This window comes from Cavia porcellus, unplaced genomic scaffold (assembly GCF_034190915.1).
Source record: "Cavia porcellus strain 051 isolate PalLab524CR breed Dunkin Hartley unplaced genomic scaffold, mCavPor4.1 scaffold_18, whole genome shotgun sequence".
Classification (NCBI taxonomy): domain Eukaryota; kingdom Metazoa; phylum Chordata; class Mammalia; order Rodentia; family Caviidae; genus Cavia; species Cavia porcellus.
Window position 1 is genome coordinate 52,577,544 of NW_026947501.1, and position 24,123 is coordinate 52,601,666.

A 24,123-nucleotide genomic window follows, 5' to 3' on the forward strand; every position below is an offset into this window, starting at 1 on the left:
GACAACCCACCTTGGCTGGGCCTCTCCTCAATGCAGGTGTTGTCTGCTCACCTGACCAGGCGTAGCGTGTGAGGGCCAGACTCTCTCCCAGGCCCTGGTTGGCGTGAAGATCATCATGTTGCAGGGATGAGCCAACAGGGAAGAAGTACCAGGCACCCTGGCATCTCAGTGGGACTTTCACCCAGCTCAGGGTCCCGCAGTTAGGGGCCCGTGAGTGCACCATCCACCCTGGCTGCTTACTTCTCAGAACCTGATTTCTCCTGGGCTAATCCAGGAAATTCTCCGGCTTACCTGTTTCAGTTTAGCACATTGTTGGTGCACCAGGACAGGGATTCGCTCTTTGTTAGTTTACTCAAACCGTTAGATTTGAGAGCAATAGATGTGGTGGTGGTCACATCTGGATCATCCTGTACTCTACAGCACGGCTTCCCACACCATAGGGTTTGACACCACCACACCAGTGACTCCCTCAGTGCAGATTCTACTCTTCACTGTGCTTTAATGCAGTTAAATGCACCAAAGGAAACTTGTTTTCTATCGCAAGTCTTTGCCAGAAACCTCTGAAAAGCACATTACTAATTAAAGAAATCTCTAGGATTTGGGATCCTAAATTTTTTAACCCTTAGTGGAGAGTTGTTTAACAAACAAATTAAAAATTTAAGACCATGAATTGAAGTATATAGTAATGATTTAAAGTGAGGAAAAATAGCAATATGGAAAAAAACACAAACTGAAAATGTTCATCAGTCATGAAAATATAGAACAATATTTGTTGGTACTTAGGAGTCAGCTGGCGGTACAACCCCATGTTTTGGTTGACTGGTCACTTCTATGTGTATGAAACCAATTTTCATATGTTTTGATGGGAACAAAACACACTGACACCGAGGAAGGACCAGGGACCGGTGGTGACCCCAGAGCACCCAGGGTCCTTGACTTTCTGTGTCCCTGTCTCTCCCCAGCTCCAAATTGTCAGTATCTTCAGGCTCCTATCCTGGTCCACAATTTCTTTCTGTCTCTCTTTTTCTTTTCTTTTTTGAGGAGACTAGGAAATTTTTTTTTTTTTTTACTGTGACACCAAAGCACTAGGAAAAAATATATCACAGCCTCAACACAGTAAACAGGCAGATGATGTAATCATTTCAAGTAGTAAATTGGTAAAAGACAACATAACCCTTGTTCAGAAGACAAGGGGGCCGTGCTCGGGCAGGCACACTGCGTGCTGCAAGGGCCTGGGAAAACGGCATTCGGGAGAGGAGTCTCAGGTCCTGCTCTGGTTGCTTACTTTTTGACCCATCTGCCAGGGCTTTTCTCAATCAGGCACTGTTAGTTTAGGAGGTGAATAAATAATGCTGGATTTAGGCTTTTATTCTCTTCTGTTCTATGAAAACCAATTTTTCCAAGTTCATCACTTTACAACTCTTTAACTAGCCAAAGTTCCTATTTCACTGTTCACCCATAGTCAAAACTCTTTACCCTTCAGGGGAAAAATATCATTGCAAGATTGTGGAGTTTCCTCAAAAATGTAGGATCAGAGGTCCCATTCGGTCCAGTTATTCCCGTTCCGGGTATCTTCCCAGAGGAATTAAAAACATCATAGCACAGTGATATATGTGCACCATGTTTATAGCAGCACAATTTGTAATAGCTAAATCTTGGAAACAACCCAAATGCCCTTCAACTGAAGAATGGATAAAAAGATGTATTTTTATACGATGGAGTACTATTCAGCCATAAAGAAGATAAACTTGAGACTTTTATGGGTAAATGGATGCAACTTGAGGCCGTATTCATAAGTGAAATAAATCAGACTCATATGTGGAAAAATCATATTATCTCCATGGTGTGATAGAAAGAGTAACAAGGTCTGAAATGTATAATAGATACTGTGAGATGGGGAGAAACTGTACAAAAGGAAAGAGGAACTAGGATGGATAGGAGGCGAATGGGCAGAGGGGAAAAATGCAAGTTAGTTATACTGTTAGGTTTCTCAGTTAATTAAAAAGGACAGTTTGTGCTGATATCAAATGGAGAAATTTTTATGCCCGTATCCTGTACCCTGAGCAATTATTTTAAAGCTAACGACATGTAACGTATCAACTGTTGTTATTCCCCATTATTTTGCTTTGAAATTTTATTTTACCTCTTTTCCATTAAAAAACAGAGAATTAAAAAATAAAAGGTTGTCCTATTAACTGCCACAAAAACACCAAGGCCCATCAAACAGGAAAGGAAGCTGCGCTTTCCGCATGTGTGTGACATGGGCTGTCAGTAAGACGTCTCCGGGTTGGAAGATGTAGGGTGAGGATTTCAAGAAGCACATTTCTGTATCCTGATGCTAGAAAATGGCACATACAAGGAGCCTTTCAGGGTTCTTATCTACTCTCCCTCACAACCCTCATCTAAAATCCACTTCATGCCTAAGCATTTAGATAAAAAAGCCAAGCAAAATGAAGATATGGACCTCGCCCTTTATTCTGAGACAGGGTCTTGGTGTGTAGTTTGTGCTGGCCTTGAGCTCACTATGTAGTCTAGGCTGGCCTTGAACCCAGGACAATCCTCCTGCCTCAGCCTTCCAAATAGTGGGATTACAGGCACAACTACATCACCGAGTCACAGGCAGCTTGGAGGAACCTGTCAACCTGCTGGTATCTGTGTATCAGGAAGAGTCCAGGACCTCAGAGGCCTCTCCGTGGTAGGAGAGCAATCTCTACAGCAGAATAAAGGCTTGCCACATGAAATCTTGGTGCTAACACACTCTCCTGTGCTCTGACCCAAACCTGAGCCCCATTTCCCTCCCCCCATTTAGCACCCAAACAAAGAGGAACCAGGTCCAGAGGCAAATGTAGTATGTTTGAAACTTGCTGTCATCCATCTTTAGTTTCTTCATTTATAAACTTTAAGATTTCCATACTTTAAAAAAAAATAGATTCCTTCTTTCAGCCCAATGGCCACTGGCAAAGGCTTTTATTTCGCATTGGACAGGAGTGACTCCATCTTGGGCTGCAGCTGGAATGAGGTGCACGTGGTCATCCACACACTTGACCGCACAGCTGTCCGGTGACATTTCCCTTGAGGCTCCTTGGTCCCTGCATCCATCAGAGCTTTGGCTGTGATGCTGCAGTGCATCATGCACCAGGCCGGGCGGTCCTGTCACTTTTACAGCTCCTTGGTCACCAAGGCCTGGGCCTGAGCCAGAGGTGCGTGGCAGCGCTTAGTGCCCAGGTGCAGCTTCTGCACAGACACCTGGTCGTCTTCACGGGAAGTTGGCACTGCACCGGATATGAAACTGTGCATAGTGTCACAAACTTGGTTCCCATTTTATCCATTCATTCACAGTGTGCGTGTGATTTCAAATTTAATAGCTCATGTTTCCAAGTAAAGCAAATTTACAGCTAGAATGTGTGCTTGCCTCAAGCCTCACTTTGCAAAGCACCACGTGTAGAAGTTAGGTCATCCTTAAGGTTACATCAGTGATGGCAAACCTTTGAGAACTTTCAGTGACAACAAATAGCTGGCTGCAGGCCACAGGCCACAGATTCGCCACCACTGGGCTGTACCATTATTTGGAATTGTTAAGATTCTTTCATTAAAATCTTTCTGCCCTGGGATTATCCTATATCTTGGTATCTTTAAATTTGTCTTTATTAAAGTTTACTTTTTATAATGTATAGTTTTATGAGCTTGGGCAAACTGATGGCATCATGTATCCATAGTTTTATGAAATCAATCCCATCTCTCTAAAAACTCCCATTTCTCCTTGTAATCAACCACGCACCCCCTCCCAGCCCTTCAGTCACTGAGCTGCTTTCCATGCTTGAGTGTTTCCTCTCCCAGGATTGCATATCAACAAAGCTTTTCGCATGACTTGGTTGCAATACATGATGTTAATTATAATATCAAAAAGAACATGCGCTGGAGGGAAGTAAGCAGGTTCTTTCCACGATGTAACAGGCGACTGAGGGAGTTTACATCTCTGCATGAGAAACAAGGCATAGCATACAGGAGGTGCCTAATAAATGCTCCCTCACCCTCTCCCTGTGCTTTCTTCTCGTGGGGTGGTTTCTACTTTCTCAAATGGAAAAAGCCTTTAGAATCTTCATGCCTTGGTAGCATGCAGCCAGAGACAGTCACTGGAGAGAGGGTCCTTTATGAAGGACATCTGGTCTCCACCACCTGTTCCAGGTACACAGAAGATGGGAGATATTCTGACGGTCAAATTCAGCTACCGAGGGAGGCCACAAGGCAGAGGAGAGGCAGAGAGATGTTGTTCTTCTCCTGATGTTCCCGTTGTGCAGTGCTGGCAGCCACAGTGACAATTGGTTCCAGCCTCCTTTTGGGACTCCAAGGACCATCATCACCATGCAGTGCACTTCCTCAGACAATGTGCACATTCTTACCTTCACTCACCTCTCCGAGTCCCTGAATTATCAGTAACAGCTGGCAGCACCTTGGCCTCCAGGGTCTGGGTTCCAGCTCTTGGGGCTGCTCCTGCAAGCACCTTGTCCCTTGTTCATCAGTTTTGGGAGGAGACAGTTACTTCTTGTGCTCACCCTTCCTGCTAACCTGAGTGTTCTTTTCTACTCATTCATCCATCCAGCACTCACATGGTCAAGTCCCTCTATTAAACTCTCTTTGATAGAATATTCTGTATGTTTTTTCCCCTTCATCCCTAGATTCCACAGTTTAGGTTCTTCTTTTGGATTGTTTTGGATACCAACAATTTTGCAGTAACACTTGTGCATGTCTCTGGGTGTGCATGAGTACACTGTGTCCTACTCACGACTGTGTGTCTTTTCCCATGCAGTGTGTCCCCTCCCTGGCTCACCAGTACCTGTTCTTTCAAGGGAAACTATTGCCCTAGAAACATATTCTGGGGCTGAATCTTTCCTCCTGACAAACGCCAAAGCAGGAGTGATTAATAGTTTTTAATCCAGGTCTTAATACTGTACAAATATGAATCCAAGCATCATTAAAAGGTAAGGCTTCAAAACAGATGTGTTTTGAGAAACATCGCTAGCTACATTCTGCTTATAATATAAGCTTGGCTTTATGATTTGATAGATCCTCTAACCCATTTTTAAAAAGTTAAAATGGTCCAGTGGTCCAGGATAAACGGTCAGAGATAAGACCCTTCGAAATCCAAAGTACAATTGAAATCTCAGCCCCTCTGTGCAAACTGCATTAGAGCTCAACCATGTAGCAGATGGATTATAATACAGACCACAGAGACTTCCACAGCAGAGTGAGTGTGTTGTCTAATGGGAAGGAGGAGGAGGAAGAGGGAGCCAGGCAGCAGGGAGAGGGAGAGTGGGAAAAGAAGGAGGGAAGGGGAAAGGGAAAAAAAACCCCATCTTTATGTAATTTGAAATATGCATTTCAGTGAAAGCTGAAACACTGAGGTCATAATTTGTAAATATAGAATGCAAATATATAAATCTGTCATAAAATAGTAAGGGATTCCATTTACTGTATTTTAAAAAATAGCGAGTTCCTGATATCTGTAAATGTCCAATTACTCCGGAGCTTCACCTTCTGATATAATCCCAAGTGAGCTCGAGGCTGCTTTAAGAATGAAGGGAAACTGGATGTGATTGTGCACGCCTGTAATCCCAACATGCAGGAGGCTGAGGCAGGAGGATCTCTGTGAGTTCCAAAGTGAATTCAAGAACTACATAATGAAATCTCATCTCAAAAAACATAAATGTTTTTGAAAGAATGAAGGGACAGTTTGCAAAGATCTAGCCTATGGCTCTCTGAGAAGTCCTGGTTATCAGCTCTTGTTGATGACCTCTACTCTACAAGGCTGTCCTGAACATAGCTCTCTTTGAGCTAGAGTAGGTCATCCCCAGTGGTGATGTAGCCTGGTGGCAGCAGGCAATCCCAGTAGGGGCGGCTGTGTCCCAGCCCCCTTTGGGGATGCCCAGCAGCAGCCTCAGCAGGCAATGCCCCTTCTCACACAGTGTGCAGGTTCCTGGGTTTGCAAACTTCTCCGAGTTCCCAAATGACCAGTAACAGCCAGCAGTGCTCCCTCCCCTAAGATCTGACCTCTGGGACTTTTGGAATTCACAGAGATCTTCCTGCCTCAGCCTCCCACTGTCTTTGAGCCCCTCTTCACTGAAATGCTTTATTCCATGAAGCAATGGTGCTGGCTCAGTGGCTCAGAGTCTGGATTCGTGTCACTGATTTGAACGGCCATGGGGTGGCTTCTCATCATCCTACACTGTCTGCCACCAGAGCCCAGGTCTCTGGGGTCCCGGAGGGCATAGGGAAGATGCTCTGAGAGTATCCTGGCCTGTCTTCATAAGGGTGAGTGTGAGTTACTGCATGGCTTTTGGTTCCCTGTTGTCTTTTCATAATCAGAGGGTAGTGGAGTAGGGCTGGGGATGGGACAGAAGAGGGACAATGTTCTTCTGTTTATAAGACAGGTTAAAAAACCTGACAACCTCTTCCTAGATTTCATTTTTTTAAAAAAAAACTGGTCTGACTGGAATGGTGCACACCTGTAGTTCCAGCTACTTAGGGACTGATGCAAGAGGATCACTTGAGCCCAGGAGTTTCAGATCAGCTCGAACAGCACAGTGAAATTCTGCCTCAAAAAAAAAACACACACACACACACACACAAAAAAAAAAAAAAAAAAAAAAAAAAAAAAAAAAAAAAAATTCGGAGCCCTGTACATGCACAGACTTGGTCTAGGGACACATCACACTTCCAAAGCCCTGTCTCATTCAGCATTTAATGTGGACCTCACAATAACCTGGTACCAGCCAGGCTTGGGGGGTGCATGCCTGTAATCCCAGCACTTTGGGAAGCTGATGCAGGAAGATTGCAAGTTGAAGTCCAGACTGGGCGATTTAGTGAGACCCTGTCTGTCTCGGAATAAAAACTAAAAGATGGGCTGGAGGTGCAGTTCATTGTGAAGGCCTTGGGTTCAATCCCCAGTACAAGAAAGAGAAAGAGAGAGAGAGAGAAAGAAAGAAAGAAAGAAAGAAAGAAAGAAAGAAAGAAAGAAAGAAAGACAGACAGACAACATCTGTAAGTAACAAAATTCAATAACTGCCATTTAAAAAATCAAAGTGACAAAACAACCTGGCACTTCCCTGGGGCCAACGTCATGAGTCCCATTTTCTAGTTGAGGAGCCTGGGCAGCCTCCAGCAGTCACACAGCTCGTAAAGAAGCCATGCATATCACGAGGCTGCAACCGGTGGCATCACCTGGACAGTTGGCTGCGTGAAGCAGGCAGCAAACACCCTGATTTCACTGTCACTCGCCCGCCTCCTCCTGCTCAGCTGCAGCCACAGGGGCCTCGGTGGCAGCTGGGCTGCTCCCCCAGACCTTGGCCTGGCTCTCCAGCTGGCTGAGGCGCTGCTTCACCTTCATCTGTGCAGAGTTGTATTCAGCCAGCAGCCGCGCGAATCTGGTCTGCAGGGCGTCCAGGGAGCACTCCAGGTGCTCCACCTTCTCCTCGATATCCTTGGGGTCCGGCCCAGCTTTGGCTACATCCTCATCGATCAGATTATCCTTCAGGAGAATCTGCCGGCCCTTCTCCTCCAGGGCCTTCTTGGCCTCTGGGTACTCGGTGAGCGCCTGCATCAAGTCGTCCTTGGACAGGCAGAAGAGGTCGGAGTAGCCAATGCTCCTGATGTTGGCTGTCCTGCGGTTGCCCGACTTGCTCCCCTTGATGTTTAAGACGCTGATCTCCCCAAAATAACTGCCATCGCCGAGGACCACAAACTGGGTGACCCCGTCGTCAGCCACCACGGCCAGCTTGCCCTCCTTGATGATGTACATCTCCTTTCCGATGTCCCCCTTCTTGCAGACGTAGTCTCCAGGGCTGAACACGGCCGGCCGCAGCTTCAACACCAGCTCCACCAGAAGCCCTGCCTCGCAGTCCTGGAAGATGCGCACCTTGCGCAGGGTGTCCAGGTGCACGTTGATGGCGATCTCGGCCTTCAGCTTGTCTGGGAGGTTCTTGAGCACCTCCTTCTCATCCACCGTCTTCTTGTTGGCCCACAGGTAGTCAAACCACCGGATGACCCGCATCTCCAAGTCCTTGGTCACTTTGCGGAAGTGCATGTACTGTTTGATGGAGTCGATCTTGGCCTGGAACTCTGTCCTGGAAGCGTTCATGTTTGAGATCATGGAACCCACGTTGCCTACGATGGTGGCAAAGATCAAGACGCCCACCAAGAAGTCTACGACCACGAAGAGATACTCCTCGTCTTTCACAGGGGGTGGGGTCTCACCGATGGTGGTCAGGGTCAGGGTGGACCAGTAGAGGCTGTAGATGTACTTCCGGGAGAGGCGCCCATACTCTGGTTTGGAGATGTTGGGGTAGACCCAGGAGTCTGTCCCGAAACCAATGAACTTGGAAATGGCAAAGTAGATACAAGCATTCCAGTGGATGATAATGAGGATGTACAGGACCAAGTTCCCAATCCTGAACATATTGGGATAATTGGTCCTTGTCTCCGTGCGGTCAAAGAATTCGAACAGCCGGGAAAACTTCAGTAGGCGGTTGAATCTCAGTTCCGGATAGTTTACGCCCAACTTTAAATAAGCCAGGTCCGTGGGGACCAGGGACAGTACGTCCAGCTTGAATTGCAAGGTGTTTGTGTAATGTTTCCACAGCCTCTTCACATCCTGGATCATTAAGCCTTGTTCAAGGAAACCTAAAGAGTGTGAAAGAGCCACAGAAAGATACTTCACATCCCGATACACAACACACAATGATACACAGTAACGGAAAGAGTTTCAAAAAGCAGCACCTGAAACTCACTCTGATGATTTTCTTCCATGAATTCCTCACCTATTCACTCTTTCAAAAGATAGACCAAGTGGTGGGAAACATCAAACATAGGTTGCTAGAGGACAGCAAACAGGGAATATTAAATTTTAAAAGATGAGCGAGAATTATACATACATATGTATTTACTAAATAAAGTCTTAAAGTTGAGAGATACACTCTGGTGTGCTCACTGCCTGGAATTAGCTTGAAAATATGCTGGACCTGCCCCTGCAGCTTGAGCCCGGAGGTCTGGGGTGTATATAACAAGTCCTGGTGATGCTCGCCCTAGTCTAACACCACACTCTGGGTAGAGCTGTTCTTTTGGCTAACATGGGAAGTAAAGTTTGTTCACCTACAGCGTGAGGGATGTCCCACCTCCAGGCCATTCCTCGTGTTCTTTCTCTGTTATACAATCATTCTTTGGTACCAGGAGGTGGTTTTAGGCTCCTCCTCAAATCCTCAGAAGTTTAAGTTACTTATATAAAATACCACAGTATTTGCTTATAAGCTATGTACATTCTGACACACACATTTTTTTTTTAACAGTGCTGGGGATTGAACCCAGGGCCTTTGCACCTAGTTACATTCCTAACCTTTCTAAAATATTTTTATTGTGAGATGGAGTCTTGCAAAATCTCTAAACTGCCTAGGATAGGTTCAAACTCGAGATCCTCCTGCCTCAGCCTTCTTGTATTCTTTAAATCATCTCCAGGTTCCTTATAAGACTAATACATTGGAAGTGTTATGTAAATAGTGCTATATTCAGAACAGTAAATAAAAACCTTTACATGTCTGGCATGGGCACCATTTTTAATTCACAGCTGATTGGATCTGTGGGTGTAGCGTCTGTGGTCACAGAGGGCCTTCTGCACACATGTTTATCAAGCACGGAGGTGGTTACGGAGCACTCCCTGTGCTGTGGGACTCTTTGCCAGTTCTGATGCTTTGTTCCCATGGCCTGAGATCCAGCGGCAGGTTAGTTACCACTTCACTTGCCTCCGCTTCAGCTGCCTTGCTTCTGAATCTGGGGCTGCCTAGGGGAGTTCCGGCCAGAGGAGCCAGTGTCTGAGAGCTGGAGCCCTGCTCTACCTGGCGAGCTCTGGGACGGCCAGCCCGGTGGGCCTCTCTCTCTCTCACATCCAGACCTGCTGCTCCGCCATAGCAGAGGTCATCAGGGCTGAGAGTCACCCACGTGCACTTCAGGCCATGTGCTGGAATTCTACCCGTGTGGAAGCAGGGGCACAGTCTGGCATGGCTGAGCAGTGGGTGCAGACTTTGGACAAATCACACAGGGTCTCTGGCCTCGGTTTCCTAATTGGTAAGATTAGAAAATGATCACACCTGCACTCTGTTATTTTTTAAAAAATTTTTTTGTGTTATTGGGGATTGAACCCAGGGCCCCACGGATGCTAGGCAAGTGCTCCACCACTGATCTGTATCCCCGGCTCTTTTAAAATTTTATTTTGAGACAGGGTCTCACCAAGTTGCCCAGGTTGGGCTTGAACTTACAATCTTTCTGCCTCAGCTTCCCTAGTAGCTAGGATTGCATGGATGCACCTGGCTCGTGCAGCAGTTCTAATAAGCAAGCAAGATGTGGCCAAAATGCTGTGAGTACCATGAAGCCCTGTGGGGTCTGCTGCTGTGACGTGGGGCACAATTTCTGCTTCAAAGAGCTTGGAAAAGGCAAGCAGGGCCTCCACCCGCTGAGCCGATGATTTTGTGCAGATTAGGTAAAGGCGCTTAGGTAAAGGTGAATTTATACCTGACTTGCTGATAGGAGTGGGGTCACAGGGGCCTGGGTGGGTTTATCTTTTCCCTGCCTCTCCCTGCTCTCTCTCTCTCTCTCTGCTTCCTGTCTGCTATGAGCAACACTCTTCCGCCACAGCCCACCGCCATGCCATGGTAGACTGAAACCTTTACAAACTGTGAGCCAATTAAACCTCTCCTCCTTTAACTTGTGGGTGTCAGGTATTATGCCTCAGATGAGAAAGAAACTAAGACAGCTCCCAGTGCTTGAGGCATTGAGCTCACTAGGAACACAGAGCCCTGAGCCCAGGCATCCTGATACCTGCCCAGGGTCCTGTCCGAGGGTTCAGTGCTGAGGGGCCACAGCACCCACCCTTTGCTTGGAGCATCCCCAGCCCCACCTGATGCTCATGGTCACAGGTAGATACCATTCAACCAGCCATTCTGTCCTGTGGTCCTCATGGCCCCCTCCTGAGGACACATGGCCTGACAGAGACGTCCTCGGACCTGGCGCACACTCACCTGTCCGCGCTCGCACCAGCATGTCCAAGCCATAGAGGACGTCCGCCAAGTAGTCCAGGGTCAGCCACAGCACCACGTAGTCAGACTGAAGCTCATCAAAGCAGGCCCTAAACAAGCCAAGGAGGCGGTGTGAGGAGCAGGATGCAATCCCAGCGCCGGCCGGCACCAGCCCTGCATCTCATGAGTGGCTCCTGTCATGCCGTAGCAGTCCTGCCTGTGTGGGGTCACCCAAGTGCAGTCACCCCAGGATTTGGAGGAAGAGACCCAGGCTCTGCACTATCTATGGTCACTGTTAAGGCTTAGGGGCAGTTCACTGAGGGTGTGACCTGAAAGGGCCTGTCTTCCTCCCTAGCTCCCCACGTTGCTCTCTGTTTCTTGGCCGCCATGATGCATGCCCTTCCTGCCTTGGAACCACTGACTGTGGACTGAAAACATGAGCCAAACTAAACCCCTTCTCCTTCTTCAGGGGGCGGGTGGCAGATATTTTGTTCCAATGATGAGAAAGTATCGAAAGAGTCTCAGGGCTCCTAAGAAGAACTGGGGTTGTCCCTAAAGAGTGAATAGTGAACTACAGGACCCCAGGGAGCTACAAACCCCAGGCGGTTTGGCATCTCTAGGCCTCTCTGATGGAGTCAGGTAAAAGGGCCAAGGACTTTCTGGGGTCAAATTCTAATAAAAATACGAGAATTTCTGAGGGATTCATAGAATCCCAGATAATCGAACAAACCAGAAAATATTTTTTGCCTGTTATTTCTGTGTGCTCATGATTTCATACAGATAGTACCCCAAACTCCCCTCCCATCCTCAGCAGAGTGGTAGTGTGCCCAGAGCCCACCCTACAGTTTGCTCAGCCACCTCAAATCTCCTACCCATGCTTAGAAGAACAGCTGGTCCCCCCGTACCCCTGGACCCTAGCTTATATTCAGGGAGCCCACTTGTTAGGAAAAGCTTCCCTTTCTCTCCCTTTTGGTCAGCTCTCTCCTTGGGTGGGAAGAGCAGGAAACTGCCTTACCTGGAACGATCCTGAAAGACCCCTTACACCTGGAGAGTGTTATGGTTTGCATTCTAAGTGTCCCCAGTGGCTCCTGTGCTGAAGACTTGGTCCCCAGCCACTGGTGCCCATGGAAGGGGGTGGAAGCCTTAAGAGATGGGGCCCTCTGGGAGAAGTTACATCATTGGAGATGAGTCCCTTTGGGAGGGGCTATTGGGTCTCTGGCCTACTCCTGTTTCTCCTTCATCTGGGTGTCATGACAGGAGCAGCTTTGCTCCCCACCATGATGCACTGCCTCTCCATCGCCCAAAGCAATGGAGCCAGAGGACTGAATCCTCTGAACCATGAGCCAAAATAAAACTGTCCTCCTTTTAAATTGTCCAACTCAAGTATTTTGTCACCATGGAGAGGTAAAAGTGACTAACAAAGGTACAGTCAGGGCTTTCTGCACGTCTGCTATGTGGCACAATCAGGAATACCCCAAAACTGACCTCAGACCCCCAGGGCAGTGGCTCTCCATCCTGCACACCTGCTCAGAAATATCCCAAAGCCCACTCTCCACTCTCAAAAGACATGGAGTTGCCCCTGCATCCTGGTCTCTCATGGTGGCTCAGGAAACCCCAAAGACACCGCTTACGCTCCCAGAGCTGTGTCAGGTCAGTCCTGGAGAGTGCTTAGGAGACCCCAAGCCCCTTTGCTCTCAGAATCACAAAGCCCATGGGCCTGAGGGGAGGGGTCACGGCCCTTAACTCCAGAGCAGCAGCTGAGCCATAGGATTTTCCAGGAATGGGGGAGGCCCTGCAGCCCCCCAAGAGCACTTGCCGTGTGTCTTTGACTGATGCCTGCTCAGGAAAACTCCCAAAGCCTGACTTGGCCCTTGGAAGGACACGGCTCCCTCTGGGTCCCTACACTCCAGGATGGCACTGGAAAGCCCAAGTCCCCACTTTCCCTCAGAGAAGCAGCACGTGGCCCCACATTCCCAAGCAGCTGGCTCCCTAGGAAAGGCCCCAACCCCATCTCACGCTTATCAGACAGCAGCTGCTTGGGTGGGAGAGCCCTGCAGCCTCGGCAGATCTTCAGGGAACAACCGTGCCCTCTACAGGACTCACTCACCTGGGAACACTTACCATGTCTGTATCTACCCTCCAAAGAGCTGCAGCCTGCTTAGAAAACCCCCAGCACCCAAGTGTACACGCAGAGAACAGCGTCTCCCCCTGCACCCTTCCACTGCACATGCTCAGAAATGCCCCAGGTATTTTTGCTGAAATATTGACTCCTAGGCCCACCCTTCCCCTGCTAAGAGCAGCCACTTGCTTGTCCCCTCTGCAGATGACTCACAGAAGACTCAAAGCACCAGAACCCCCATCATGTAGCTTGAGCCCAGCTCCTCTGCGAGGGCTGAGAGCCCCTAAAGAGTCCTATCTGGGGACCCCCTGGTTTTACAGATAGGGAAACTGAGGCAGCCAAGCAGCATGGTGGCTATGAGGGGACCAAAATGTTGCCCCTCTGAGTGAGACTCAGAGTCCATTTCCTAGGCCCAGTTGTCCCTGCCCAGCCCTCCAGCCCAGTCCTACATGACCTGCACACCAGCAGACACCAGTTATAGAAGACGGGAAGCATGATGACAGTCAGCCAGTGGTAGTAGAGGTTGCTGGACGGGTCCACCACCATGGCGCCCTTCTTCTTTCTGGAAACCAGACATACACAGACAGTGCAGGGTGAGAATGCCCACAGCTTTGGAAGCTTTACAAACCTGCATTCAGGTTTGTAACTTAGTGACTTGAGGGCAGTCTCAGGTGGATACTTGAGAAGTGGCTGTCCACCACATGGTCCTCTCAGTCTCGGGGCTCACTCAGGGCATCTCTGAATAGAAAGACAGGCTGGGAGCCAGGGTGGATTCCCGAGTTCCTCCCTTCCCAGCTCAACTCCCCTGGAAACCATAAAGTCATGGCAATGGCCTTCCCATGTGCCTGTGACAGCCTCCTTATCCTTCGGGATGCTGGACATGGAGATGCAGTATCACCGAGGGATGCTGAGGGAGCAACGAAACCAGCTGGGGCAGGGCTGTGAAAATGCTGATTCCCAGGGCCCACCCATGACCCAGCAGAAGTGGGGGCTGGAAATGTGCATCTAAGCATGGTCCCCATGTTTCTGAAGCAGCTCCTTGCAGCTGACCTTGAACACTCTGGATCATACCCTTAGGGAGCTCTCTCCACCTTGCTCACTTACGCTGAAATGAGGTTATTGATTTCCTTATTGATATTCGTTATATATTGATAAATTGGTGCTTTGGCCTAACATTCTACAATTTCTGTTTCCATGAACTCTTGGGAGATCATGAACAGCCTGAGACAAGAAACATTTGGTAGTAACAAGAAATAAACCCAAATCCACACATTGAGGGTAGGAAAGTCACGTGGACTTTTGGAAACCACAGATCAAAATCTTTGTTCACATGGCCTGTAGGTTGTTTTCAGAATCTTCTCTGGAGCAAACAAACACCCGAGTTTTGAGAAATCCAGTGAGCAGAAGGGAAGCAAAATTCACACAAACCGGGACCAATTTGTCAGGCACACACAGAAGATCCCTGGTTTAGATGGTTTGATATAGAATTTTTTCCCCATCACTTTACAATGGTGGGAAAGCAATATGCATTCAGGAGGTGCTTTACCTTGAATTCTGAATTTGGACCTTTTTCCAGGTTAGCAATACGCCACCCAATTTTCTACACTGGCCAGCAGCAGTGATCATTATGTCCTCATATAAAATGTAGACGACTTTGCCAGGGACTTAGCTCAACAGCCTAAGTGCCTGCCTGGTAAGCTCAAGGTCGTGAGTTTGATCCCGAGTACCAAAAAAAAAAAAAAAAAAAAAAAAAAAAGAGCAGACTTTGTGTTGGAGGACGTTGCCCAGCTGTGGCTGATAGAAGTGTTCTGAACATTTTCACGGCAGACTAGACTGAGTTGTGACACTTGGTAGGCTCCTGTACTTGGTGTATTTTTTACTTTATTTATGGTGTTTCCCATTAAGAGACTGTGCTGGGACAGAGCCCCACTGTAAGCTGAGGAGCATCTTTAGCCGAAATCAGGGCCTGCGAAGGACGCACCCTTCTGGACTGGGTGCCTTTGAAGGGTTAGCTTTCATTCAAAGCTTATTTAATTAACAGTGATTAAAGCTCAGCCAGGCAGGCAGTGTCGACCCATGGAACAGTTGAGGAAACCAAAGTGGAAGGCAAAAGATTTGCCTGTTGAGTGGTGAGCCCACTGGAATCGCCCTTAGGCCCCTGATTTCAGCCTCCCACACTCTGGAAGAAGCACACACTGAGAAAAGACTGTCTATCCACTAATTAGTCACTGGAAAAGATCAGTGTGTTTCACATAGCACTGCCTGTGTGGACATGCATGGAGAAGATCAATCACCCACATTCTTTGCAATCATCAGAAAGTGTGAGCAAGAAAGTCACACAACAGCACAAGATCTCTCGAGAATGACAGAATTCCACCAGGTCACTTCAAACAGTGCTGGGAACAGTGACACAGGAAGATGATTCCTAATATTCTCTAGGTTAAAAGGAGGACTCCAAAAGTGTCTAGTCATAGGAGTTTCTTTTCTGTCACTGACAAAGGAAATGATCCTACATTTGGGGGCTTAGAAGTCCATTATCCTGCAGATCTCCAGGTCAGAAATCCAGGATGGGTCTCAGTTGAAAATCAAGCAGAGCCAGGCATGGTGGTGCACGCCTGTAATCCCAGCACTTGGAAGCCCGAGGTGGGAAGGAAATTTGAGACCAGCCTGAACTACAAAGTGAGCTCAAGACCAGCCTGAACTGCATAGTGAGACCCTGTCTCAAAAAGTCCAAAGGGAAAAAAGAAAACAAATCGAGCAGAGCCGTGACTCTTTCTGGAGGCCCTCAGGGGAGAGTCTGTTTCCTGCCCATTCGGATTATTGGCAGAGTTCAGCTCCTGGTCATCGTAGGACTGAGGTCCCCTTTTTCTTGGTGGCTGTACACCAGGGTCTTCCTAGCTTTTGGGTTCAGCCGTGCTCCTTGCTCTCTTCTTCCATCCTCATAGCCAGTAACAACAGCCGAGTCCCTCTTCCACTACGAGTCTCTTCTCCTCCTTCCGTCTCCCCTTTCTGACCCACTCTCCCTCCACCATTTTTTGCTTTCATCGTGTATGTGTTTACCTGGGGTCCACCCTGATGATCCGGGGTATCTATTCCTCTTGAGTTTGAAGTCTCCTTTGCCACATAAGATATCTGGGCCACAAGTTGCAATAATTATAACAATAGGCTGTAATTTTGTTGTGATTGTGTCGTGTGAGAGTGGAGAATAAGATGTTAGCAGTGACCCATCCTCTTCTATTGAATTTACAGTACAACGAGCGGGCCACTCGTGTCATAGGGCCAAGTCACCAGCAGAGGGCGCGACGTTCAAGCTTACCAGATGCACTAAACTATAGAGCTTAATTATAACCAGGCTTGCTTGCTGTATTTAGGTTTTAGGACCCTGGGTTTGGGCCATTTTTAACATTACCGAAGTGCTGAGGGCTGAAGAAAAAAAACAGTACCATCTAGCTGCATCCCTGAATCACCTAGATGGGCCAGAAGAATCTGCACAGAACTGTGACATGATGCTGGTTCTGTTGGGAACTAGTTGATCAAGGAGAGAGCAGTTATCCAGGACCTAAGGAATTGAGTAAAAACGCCAGAAGCGTGGTACAAGAGTAGAGGAAGCGGTCCACAGAGGGTTATTTTCCCTCTGCACCCAGATCTCTCAGGCCAGAACATTTCCCAATTTTGCCTGTTGGTCTGTGTGTGGACCCATGACCTGAGCCCCTCTGGAAGCTTTATGTGCCCAGGGAAGCCAGCACTACCCACCCCCCAATCCTTGCCCAGGTCCCAGCCATGGACAAAGCAGCCCAGAGACCCCCAGAACCTCTGCCTGCATTTCCGGTCCTATTGCCTTGTCCTGGCTGGGAGACGCAATACCAAGCTTTCAAGGGTGGCTTCTGTCAGGCTGGGCTTAGGTCAGGCATGTGTCACGGATGAAACCATTTCATTTTTCTTGACTGATGGCATTGGAGTTTCTGGGTTTGATTTCAAATTTGTGCAACCAAAATACATACTTCCTTTTAGACAGGAAACAGAAAAATGTTCTGGGAAACAAAAAGGGGAGTAAGACTGGGGCATATTCTGTCAAGCAGAAGTCAAAAGGCTGCCATTTCTTGCTGATATGAATGTTTTTTTCTCTAACCTCCAGGGAAGACTCCCCTCTCTCCCCGTGGTACTCCACAGAGAAGTGTGAGGCTGTACACACACACTAATGCACCTGGACCAGCTCCCATGCATGTGTACACACACACACACACACACCAAGCTCTTGGGCAGCACTTGAGAGCCACATGTTACCCTCACCTGCCAGTTCAGCACTGGGGACAGGAAGTAATTGCAGCAGGGCAGCCCCTCCTGCTCTGTGGAAATGTTTAAACTTCCTCTTTCCACTGCCCTGGTGATGCCCTCTAGATTGGCCTGAGTTGGCCCCCAGATCAGGGCCATCCCTTGGCATTCTGGAGCTTACAGTGGTGGAAGCAGCACATCTGGGGCTGGGAGGGGCTCCCGATGCTCCCCACAGGGGCTCCAGGCTGCACCCTCAGATACACAGGGACTCAGGATGCTGGAAAAAGCTTAAAGCGTTTATCGGCAGAGGCCCCTTTGCTTTGTAGATGAGAAATACATCCAGATAAGTGACACCACCAAGAAACCACGCAGACCTAGTCCCACCCCTGTCTGTCCTTGGGGGAGGGCTGGATTTCCAGTGAAAGGGACAGGAGTCCGGAAAGGTCTATTGGTGCTTGGGGTGGGTGGGAAGCCAGAGGACCTAGGGGAGGGGGAGGTAAAGTCAGCTCCCGCAGGGAGGAGGTGACCCTGGGGAAGGGAAGGAGCGCTGTGCAGCTGGTACTTACTCCTCCTCCTTGTTGTTGTTGCTGGCATTAGTATTGTTCCTGGCCAGGGGCCAGGCGCTGCGGGGTGGGCGGAGAGAAAGGGGCACAGGAGTCATCAGTTCCTCAGGACCTTGTCCCCAGCGATCACCCCGGAACCCCACCGCCTTCCCCCAAGCCAACACTGGCATTGTTACCCACAGGGACAAAGACTTTCTGGGATGGATCAACCCTGAAGGAGGCCTGGGGAGGAAGAGAGGATGAAGCCTTGGAACTACTCAGAGCGAAGGGGTTCAATCCCACCCATCATCAGGCCTCAGGTTCTACACCATTTCCGGTTTTAATCTACTTCTCAGGACCTGTCAACTCTGATGTCCTGCCAGGAGGCAGAATTGGCAATACCCAGGCCAAATGTGGGGAGCCAGCTCTCCAAACGCCTTCTGTGTTCGACAGGGAAGGTCTTAGCAACTGTACAGGGCTACACACTGCTGGTTTAAGCCAGCCAGGTGCCTCCAGAGCCTTAGGGTGGCTTGTCCATTCAAGGGCATGGCAGGGGGCTCATACGGACCATGGGAACTGGGCCGAGTGGCTGGTGACCCTGCAGCCTTGGCTCTCTGGGTGATATTTTAGGATGCAGGACCTCCAGCTGGTGCTGTTCAGGCTACTTCCACTCATCCTGCCAATCTCCTCCCCCAACCCCTGGGAGGTACGTGCATTCCTAGATTGGTTCTGCTCATCATAAGATTTCACCCTCCAGGGGGTGTAGTTGGCTGTACACACTCCTATGTCTCCATCCCACAAGGCCAAACCCACCCAGGGAACTAACTCCTGTGTCAGCACATGCTTTGATTTGCAGCTGTGACTTGGCTTCCAAAAATTAAAAGTCTTTCTCCTCCTCCAGGGAGCCTCCCTGATTGATCAACAGCTACTGGCTGGCACCATCTCATTCATCAGAGCACCCAGGGCCTTCAGTGAGTGGCCGGGGTGTCTGTGTACAGTTAGAACCTGTCCCCCACATGACCCTCTGATCATCTGGTCATTCTGGGAAGAGAATAAAGAAGGTAACACCATGAAAACTAAGACTGTAGGAAAAGAATGTGGTTGATTTAGTTGAGGAAGCCTTTGCCCTACACAAATGGAGCTGGTCTAGCTGGGTGCTCAAAAACCTCTCTCTCCTCCCCACCTTCACTTCCTCCTGACCTGGTTTTGTGTCTTAGCAGTGAACAACCTTGCACTGGTGGAGCTCTCCGAAGGTCTGGGGTGCTGGACTCAGGACCCGGGGCCACCCCACACCCATGCATGCAGGTCCTCCTGTCCTCTTTCCATGTCCTGGGCTGCTCAAGGGACTGGCTCCTAGCCCACAGGGAACCTCGCCTCTTAGCTGGGGTCTCTGCCCCATGTCCTGGGTAGAACAGACTGAACCTGAATGCCCTGTACTAGTCCTGAGCCTGGAAGGACCCCAGACCTTCAGTTTTATCTCCAGAATGCTCGCATGTGTCATTGACTGTGCGTGACTTGTGGTGCCAGCTTAGGCCCCCACCCACATGAACACAAACAGGATTGGATATTGGGGCTCCCGTGTCATCCATTTGGCTCCTTTTTCACCATCACCCTCCTTGTGTATCCACCAAGGAGCTCCAAACTTGAGCTCTTGTCCTCACTAACACAAGGACAGATGACATTCTCTCAGTCATGCTCCTCATGACCGCCTACTCTGAAATACACTTGTTTCATCCAAGAGAGGGCTACCCGACCATTATTTTCTTTCCTCGAGAAGCCACCACTTGTGAGGCGAGGGGAAGCCTGGCTCCCCTACGTGACTGACCTCTCCTCTGCTTCAGAACCTCAGTGACAGTTGGGTCAGCCCAGGGTGGTCCTATGGGCTCCTCCCCCATCTCAGCCGGTGAGGTGGGGTCTCCTGAAGACAGAGAGAGGCTGGGAGCCTCTGTGTATGTGTGTGTGCACACAAGGACTCTGTGTATGTGTGTGTGCACACAAGGAAGAGGAGGCGGAAGAGCAAGGACAGGAGAAAGAGGAGGAAGAGAAAGAAGAAGCTGAGGAGGAGAGAGGGCAGGTGCCCATCAGGCAGGTGAATCTTGAAGTTGGCTGTGGACCACTCCAGAAGTAGCCCAGAGGCCTTTGCTCTGCAGAGCCTCCCCTCATCAAGCAACCCCTCACCCTTCTCCCACCCACCTGCCCACCCCTCCCCCACCCAATGGTTCTTAGCCTGATACGGGCCATAGATAATTTCCCTCAAAAATTAGGGCACTCTGTGGACCCTCTTTCCAGAAAAATATGTGCACATAAAGTGTGGGTGCCATTTAGGTACCCCTGATACTCTCAGTGCAAAAGGCCCTGCTTTCCAATAAGATGGCTCACAGGGCAGGGTGGCCTGTTAGCCCTTGGTGGAGAGACTGGGCTGGCAGAAGCTCTGGATGAGCTCGGTCGTGCAGGAATCAGTGGTCACATGAACCTGGCACCTGGTTCAAAGGCCTCCTGTTCCAGTGCTTTCTGACTCAGCATGGGAGAGGTCACAGCCCGTAGAGACCCCCACAGACAGATCTTCAAGGAATGACTGGGGCTGCCAAGGGGCACCGAGCTGGATCAGCAACACAGAGCAGCCTTTTCCCTTTGCTTCCTTACCCGCTGCCTCTGTCTGGCGGCTCATGGTTTCCCGCACAGGACTGAGCACTGCCTTCACGGCTGGACACCTCCTGGAGCTCATTTCCCTGGAAACGCTGCAGAAAAGAGTCAGGTCTCTGCTCCTCGCCGTGCAACTGCCTCTCAGCCCATGAGCGCAGGGAGATGATGAGGCGTGACAACCTGGGAGGTGATGGACAGCAATGGTCAGAGGAGGGAGGACAAAGGAAACCCACTCTCTGGTCTCCAGGGGCCAGCAGAGGCCACCAGGCAGCCCAAGACCAGGGTGATGCTCAGGCCCATGTCCCACCTTGTAGGGGCCTTTTATTCCCTTCCATCTGCCTCCCCAGTAAGGGAGGCTGTCCTTTTATTATAACTCTGTGAGGGCCTGATCCTGAAATGGGGCTGTGGCAAGCTCTTCTCGTCCTTCCTGGCTATGACCGCTAAGCATAGGAACAGCAAAAGTACGATATGCAAAGGGTCATGCTCAGAGCAAAGTTTAAAGGAACAGATGTCCACATACAACTTAGATTCTTTCCCCAGTACTTGCTCTATGAAGCTTTTCTTATGCGAATCCCAGTTCTCTCCCCAGGCTTGTGTAGAAGTTGTTTGGAAACTTCTTGGGGACCTTCTTCCCCCCAACCAGAGAGCTCAGCTGGTCCCCAGAGCTCACTTGAGCTGGGGGAACTGACCTTTGTTGGAGGCTCCTCTACCCTGCCTCTCCTGTCTGCCAGAGGGGGCAGCAGAGATCCCACCCTTGGTGTCCTCCCTTGGCACCCACAGGGCGGCCCCCAGTAACGTTAGCAACCAGGAATTCAGTCACAAACAGTCACACACCTCGCCCCCCCATCATGCTCTGGCGTCCTTAGCTAAAGGGTTACATCCAGGCGAAATACACACATCGAATCCCCCGACCCCCAAGATGTGGAACTGGGGGTGAGGGCAGGAGGCGAAGATGGTCCAAGTATGTTAGGGCATGCGCAAAGCTGCCAGCAAGGACCCCATTAATTAATAAGTGGAATCATCAGTTAAAATGAGTGAAACAAAACAGCCCACACGGCCCAGCTGCGCAGAGGTTTGGCAGTGCCTGCCTCACCAACCTCTGCGCCCCGACTCCCCACTTCCTCTCTCTGCGGGGACAACAGAACCAAGGTCGTCCTCTCCCCTCCAGCCTCAGCCAGCAGGGCGCGAGCTGACAACCGACCCACTGCAGTCCCTGAAGCCTCTGCACCCTCAGGAGCTGTGGGGCTGGGTGTTTCAACCTAAGACCATCGGGTGAACCCGTTCCAGCCTGTGCCTGCTGCTGCCTGTGTGAGCAGAGCCCGGAGTGGGTGGGGAGACGTGCAGAAAAACAGAGACTTGGGAAGCTCGGAGAGAAAACGAGGGAGCAGATCGCTGCCCATCCCCACCCCGTCGCCGTCCCTTGCACCCTACAGCTCCCCTTTCACACGTCTGTGCCATTAGTGTGTTCCAGCGCCTGGCCGCAGCCCTGCTGCAGCCCTTTCAATCATCCAGAGACCCGCTCTCTCTGACAACCAAGGAGCCTTAATTTTGTTAGTAAAACAACACTGGAGATCACTGAAATGCCTGGCTCGTTAACACATCATGGCAGTGCAGCATTCTCCACCATGAAAATTATGACGGATAAACAGTTGAGCACATTTTGGACAATAATCTTAAGTGGAACAGATGAACACATGCCTGGGTTAAACCAGGGCACCGGTAACAAAAGCATGGGGGAGGGGGTAACAAGCCTGTCCTCTGTGTGTGTGTGTGTCTGTCTGTCTGTCTGTCTATCTGTGCACACTCGCCTGCCGAGTCTTCCCACTTCACTGGTTGACTTTCTTTCTGAATTTTCCCACATTGAACAAGTCCTCCAAAGTATTTTTCTTGGAGCCATTTCAGATCGAGACAGTTTTCTCTCAGACTCCTCTGTGCTCAAAGTGCCTGCCCCGGGAGGAAGGTAATCCAGGCCTGGTTAACAGCAGGCTGCTGAGAGCCTCCACATCTAGGCCCCCGCACCCCACCCAGCATGGTTTCTGGAGATGTCACCTCCCTCTGCCTCAGGCTCCCTTTCCCACTCCCAGGGCTGGGGCTGGGGGTTACCTAGCTGGTCCTGGGCTGGTGAAGGAGCCTTGCCTGGGTCCAGCAGGTCCTCCTGTCTCCATGGTGATCCCACTCCGCAGGATGGATGCGTCCTTGCAAGGCGCGCAGGTCCTGGGAAATCCAAAGTGCAACACACAAAATTGATTTCAAGCTCATTCTCCTTGTGCACACGATCAGGAGAGATGGACGAATGCCCTGCTTCTGAGGGCACCAGCTGACATGTGTCCTCAAGCCAGGGCCCCCTATTTCTGTGCAGTTCCAACAGCCCCAGACAGTTGGGGTAAATGTAGCCCTTTTTTGTGGTGTAGGGGCTGAACCCAGGGCCTTTGCATGGAGCTAAGCCCCCAGCTCCTCCACCCCTTTTTGAAACTCTTTGAGATAAGATCTCACTAAGTTGTTCATGTTGGGTTTGACTTTTTGATCCTCCTGCCTCAGCCTCCCAGAGTACTAGGATAACAGATGTGCACCATCCTGCCTGACCAAGAAAGAGAGCTTGTCTAGCCACTGTCTGTGGGCAAGGGGAATGAGCAGCAAAGGATGACATGGTCTCTTTTGGAGCTTGATTAGGGGTTTGGACTTGCAGTACCTGACATTTCGAGCCATGCCTGCTGAAATCCTACCTGCGATCAGATGGCCGCCTCCTCCTGGAAGCCTGGCCCAGCCTCCCGTCACACGGCACCTAGGCTGAGGTCCCATTTCCTGGATCTTTCCGTGTGCTTATCTGGCTGCCTCTGCAGCCCTCTGGCTAAGTGGAGAGTCCTGGTCCCTGCATGACATTGGCCTAACCTTCCAGACACAGGAGGATTATTTTCTGGGGCGAATACTTTCAGATGCAAAACCCTCTCTTCTGTCTCCTGAAAAGCAGAGAGAAAGGCCAGTGACCCCACATGGGCAATTGGCGGTGAAAAGCATGTGCACAGCTAGGACAGGTGTGACAGCAGTGGAGAGCCTGGTGCCTGTGAACAGCACGTTTGGCAGTTGCTGGCTTTCCTTAAAACCTCCTAGGGTGGAACTTGGTGAGCTTGATGAAAAGCCAGCCCGGTATTGGCCCTTAGGAATTTGCACTTCATCCTGAGGAGCTCGGGGAAGGCAAATTAATTCCTTTTTTTTTTTTTTTTTTTTGTCTTTTTTTTTCCTTTTTATCGGTACTGGGGATCGAACTCAAGACTGCCTGCTTTACAAAGCAGGCGCTGATGCCACCAAGCTAAGTCTCCAGTCCCAGAAGGCAAATTAATTCCAGCACGTGGCCTATTCCAGCCTAATCAGCTTTCTTAACAAGGTGATTGAAGCAGGAGGCAAGAATTAACATGTGGGCAAAGCTCAAATCCCTCCCTCCCACTGAGATTAGAAGCCAGAGTGCTGCATCCCAGGTGCTGGGCTGCAGGGC

General features: G+C 49.8%; 1 protein-coding gene across 1 annotated transcript in view; it reads right to left on the reverse strand.

Annotated features, from left to right (window-relative positions):
- Positions 1-4,915: 4,915 nt before the first annotated feature.
- Cnga3 (cyclic nucleotide gated channel subunit alpha 3) overlaps positions 4,916-24,123 on the reverse strand; it is a 36,007-nt gene continuing 16,799 nt past the window's right edge. The window contains exons 3-8 of the mRNA XM_063229903.1: positions 22,737-22,847; positions 20,634-20,813; positions 18,015-18,071; positions 13,631-13,738; positions 11,061-11,167; positions 4,916-8,676 (exon numbers count right to left, since the gene is read on the reverse strand). Coding sequence (XP_063085973.1) covers positions 7,268-8,676; positions 11,061-11,167; positions 13,631-13,738; positions 18,015-18,071; positions 20,634-20,813; positions 22,737-22,847 — 1,972 coding nt within the window. The 3' untranslated portion in view covers positions 4,916-7,267. The remainder of the gene's footprint in view (positions 8,677-11,060; positions 11,168-13,630; positions 13,739-18,014; positions 18,072-20,633; positions 20,814-22,736; positions 22,848-24,123) is intronic.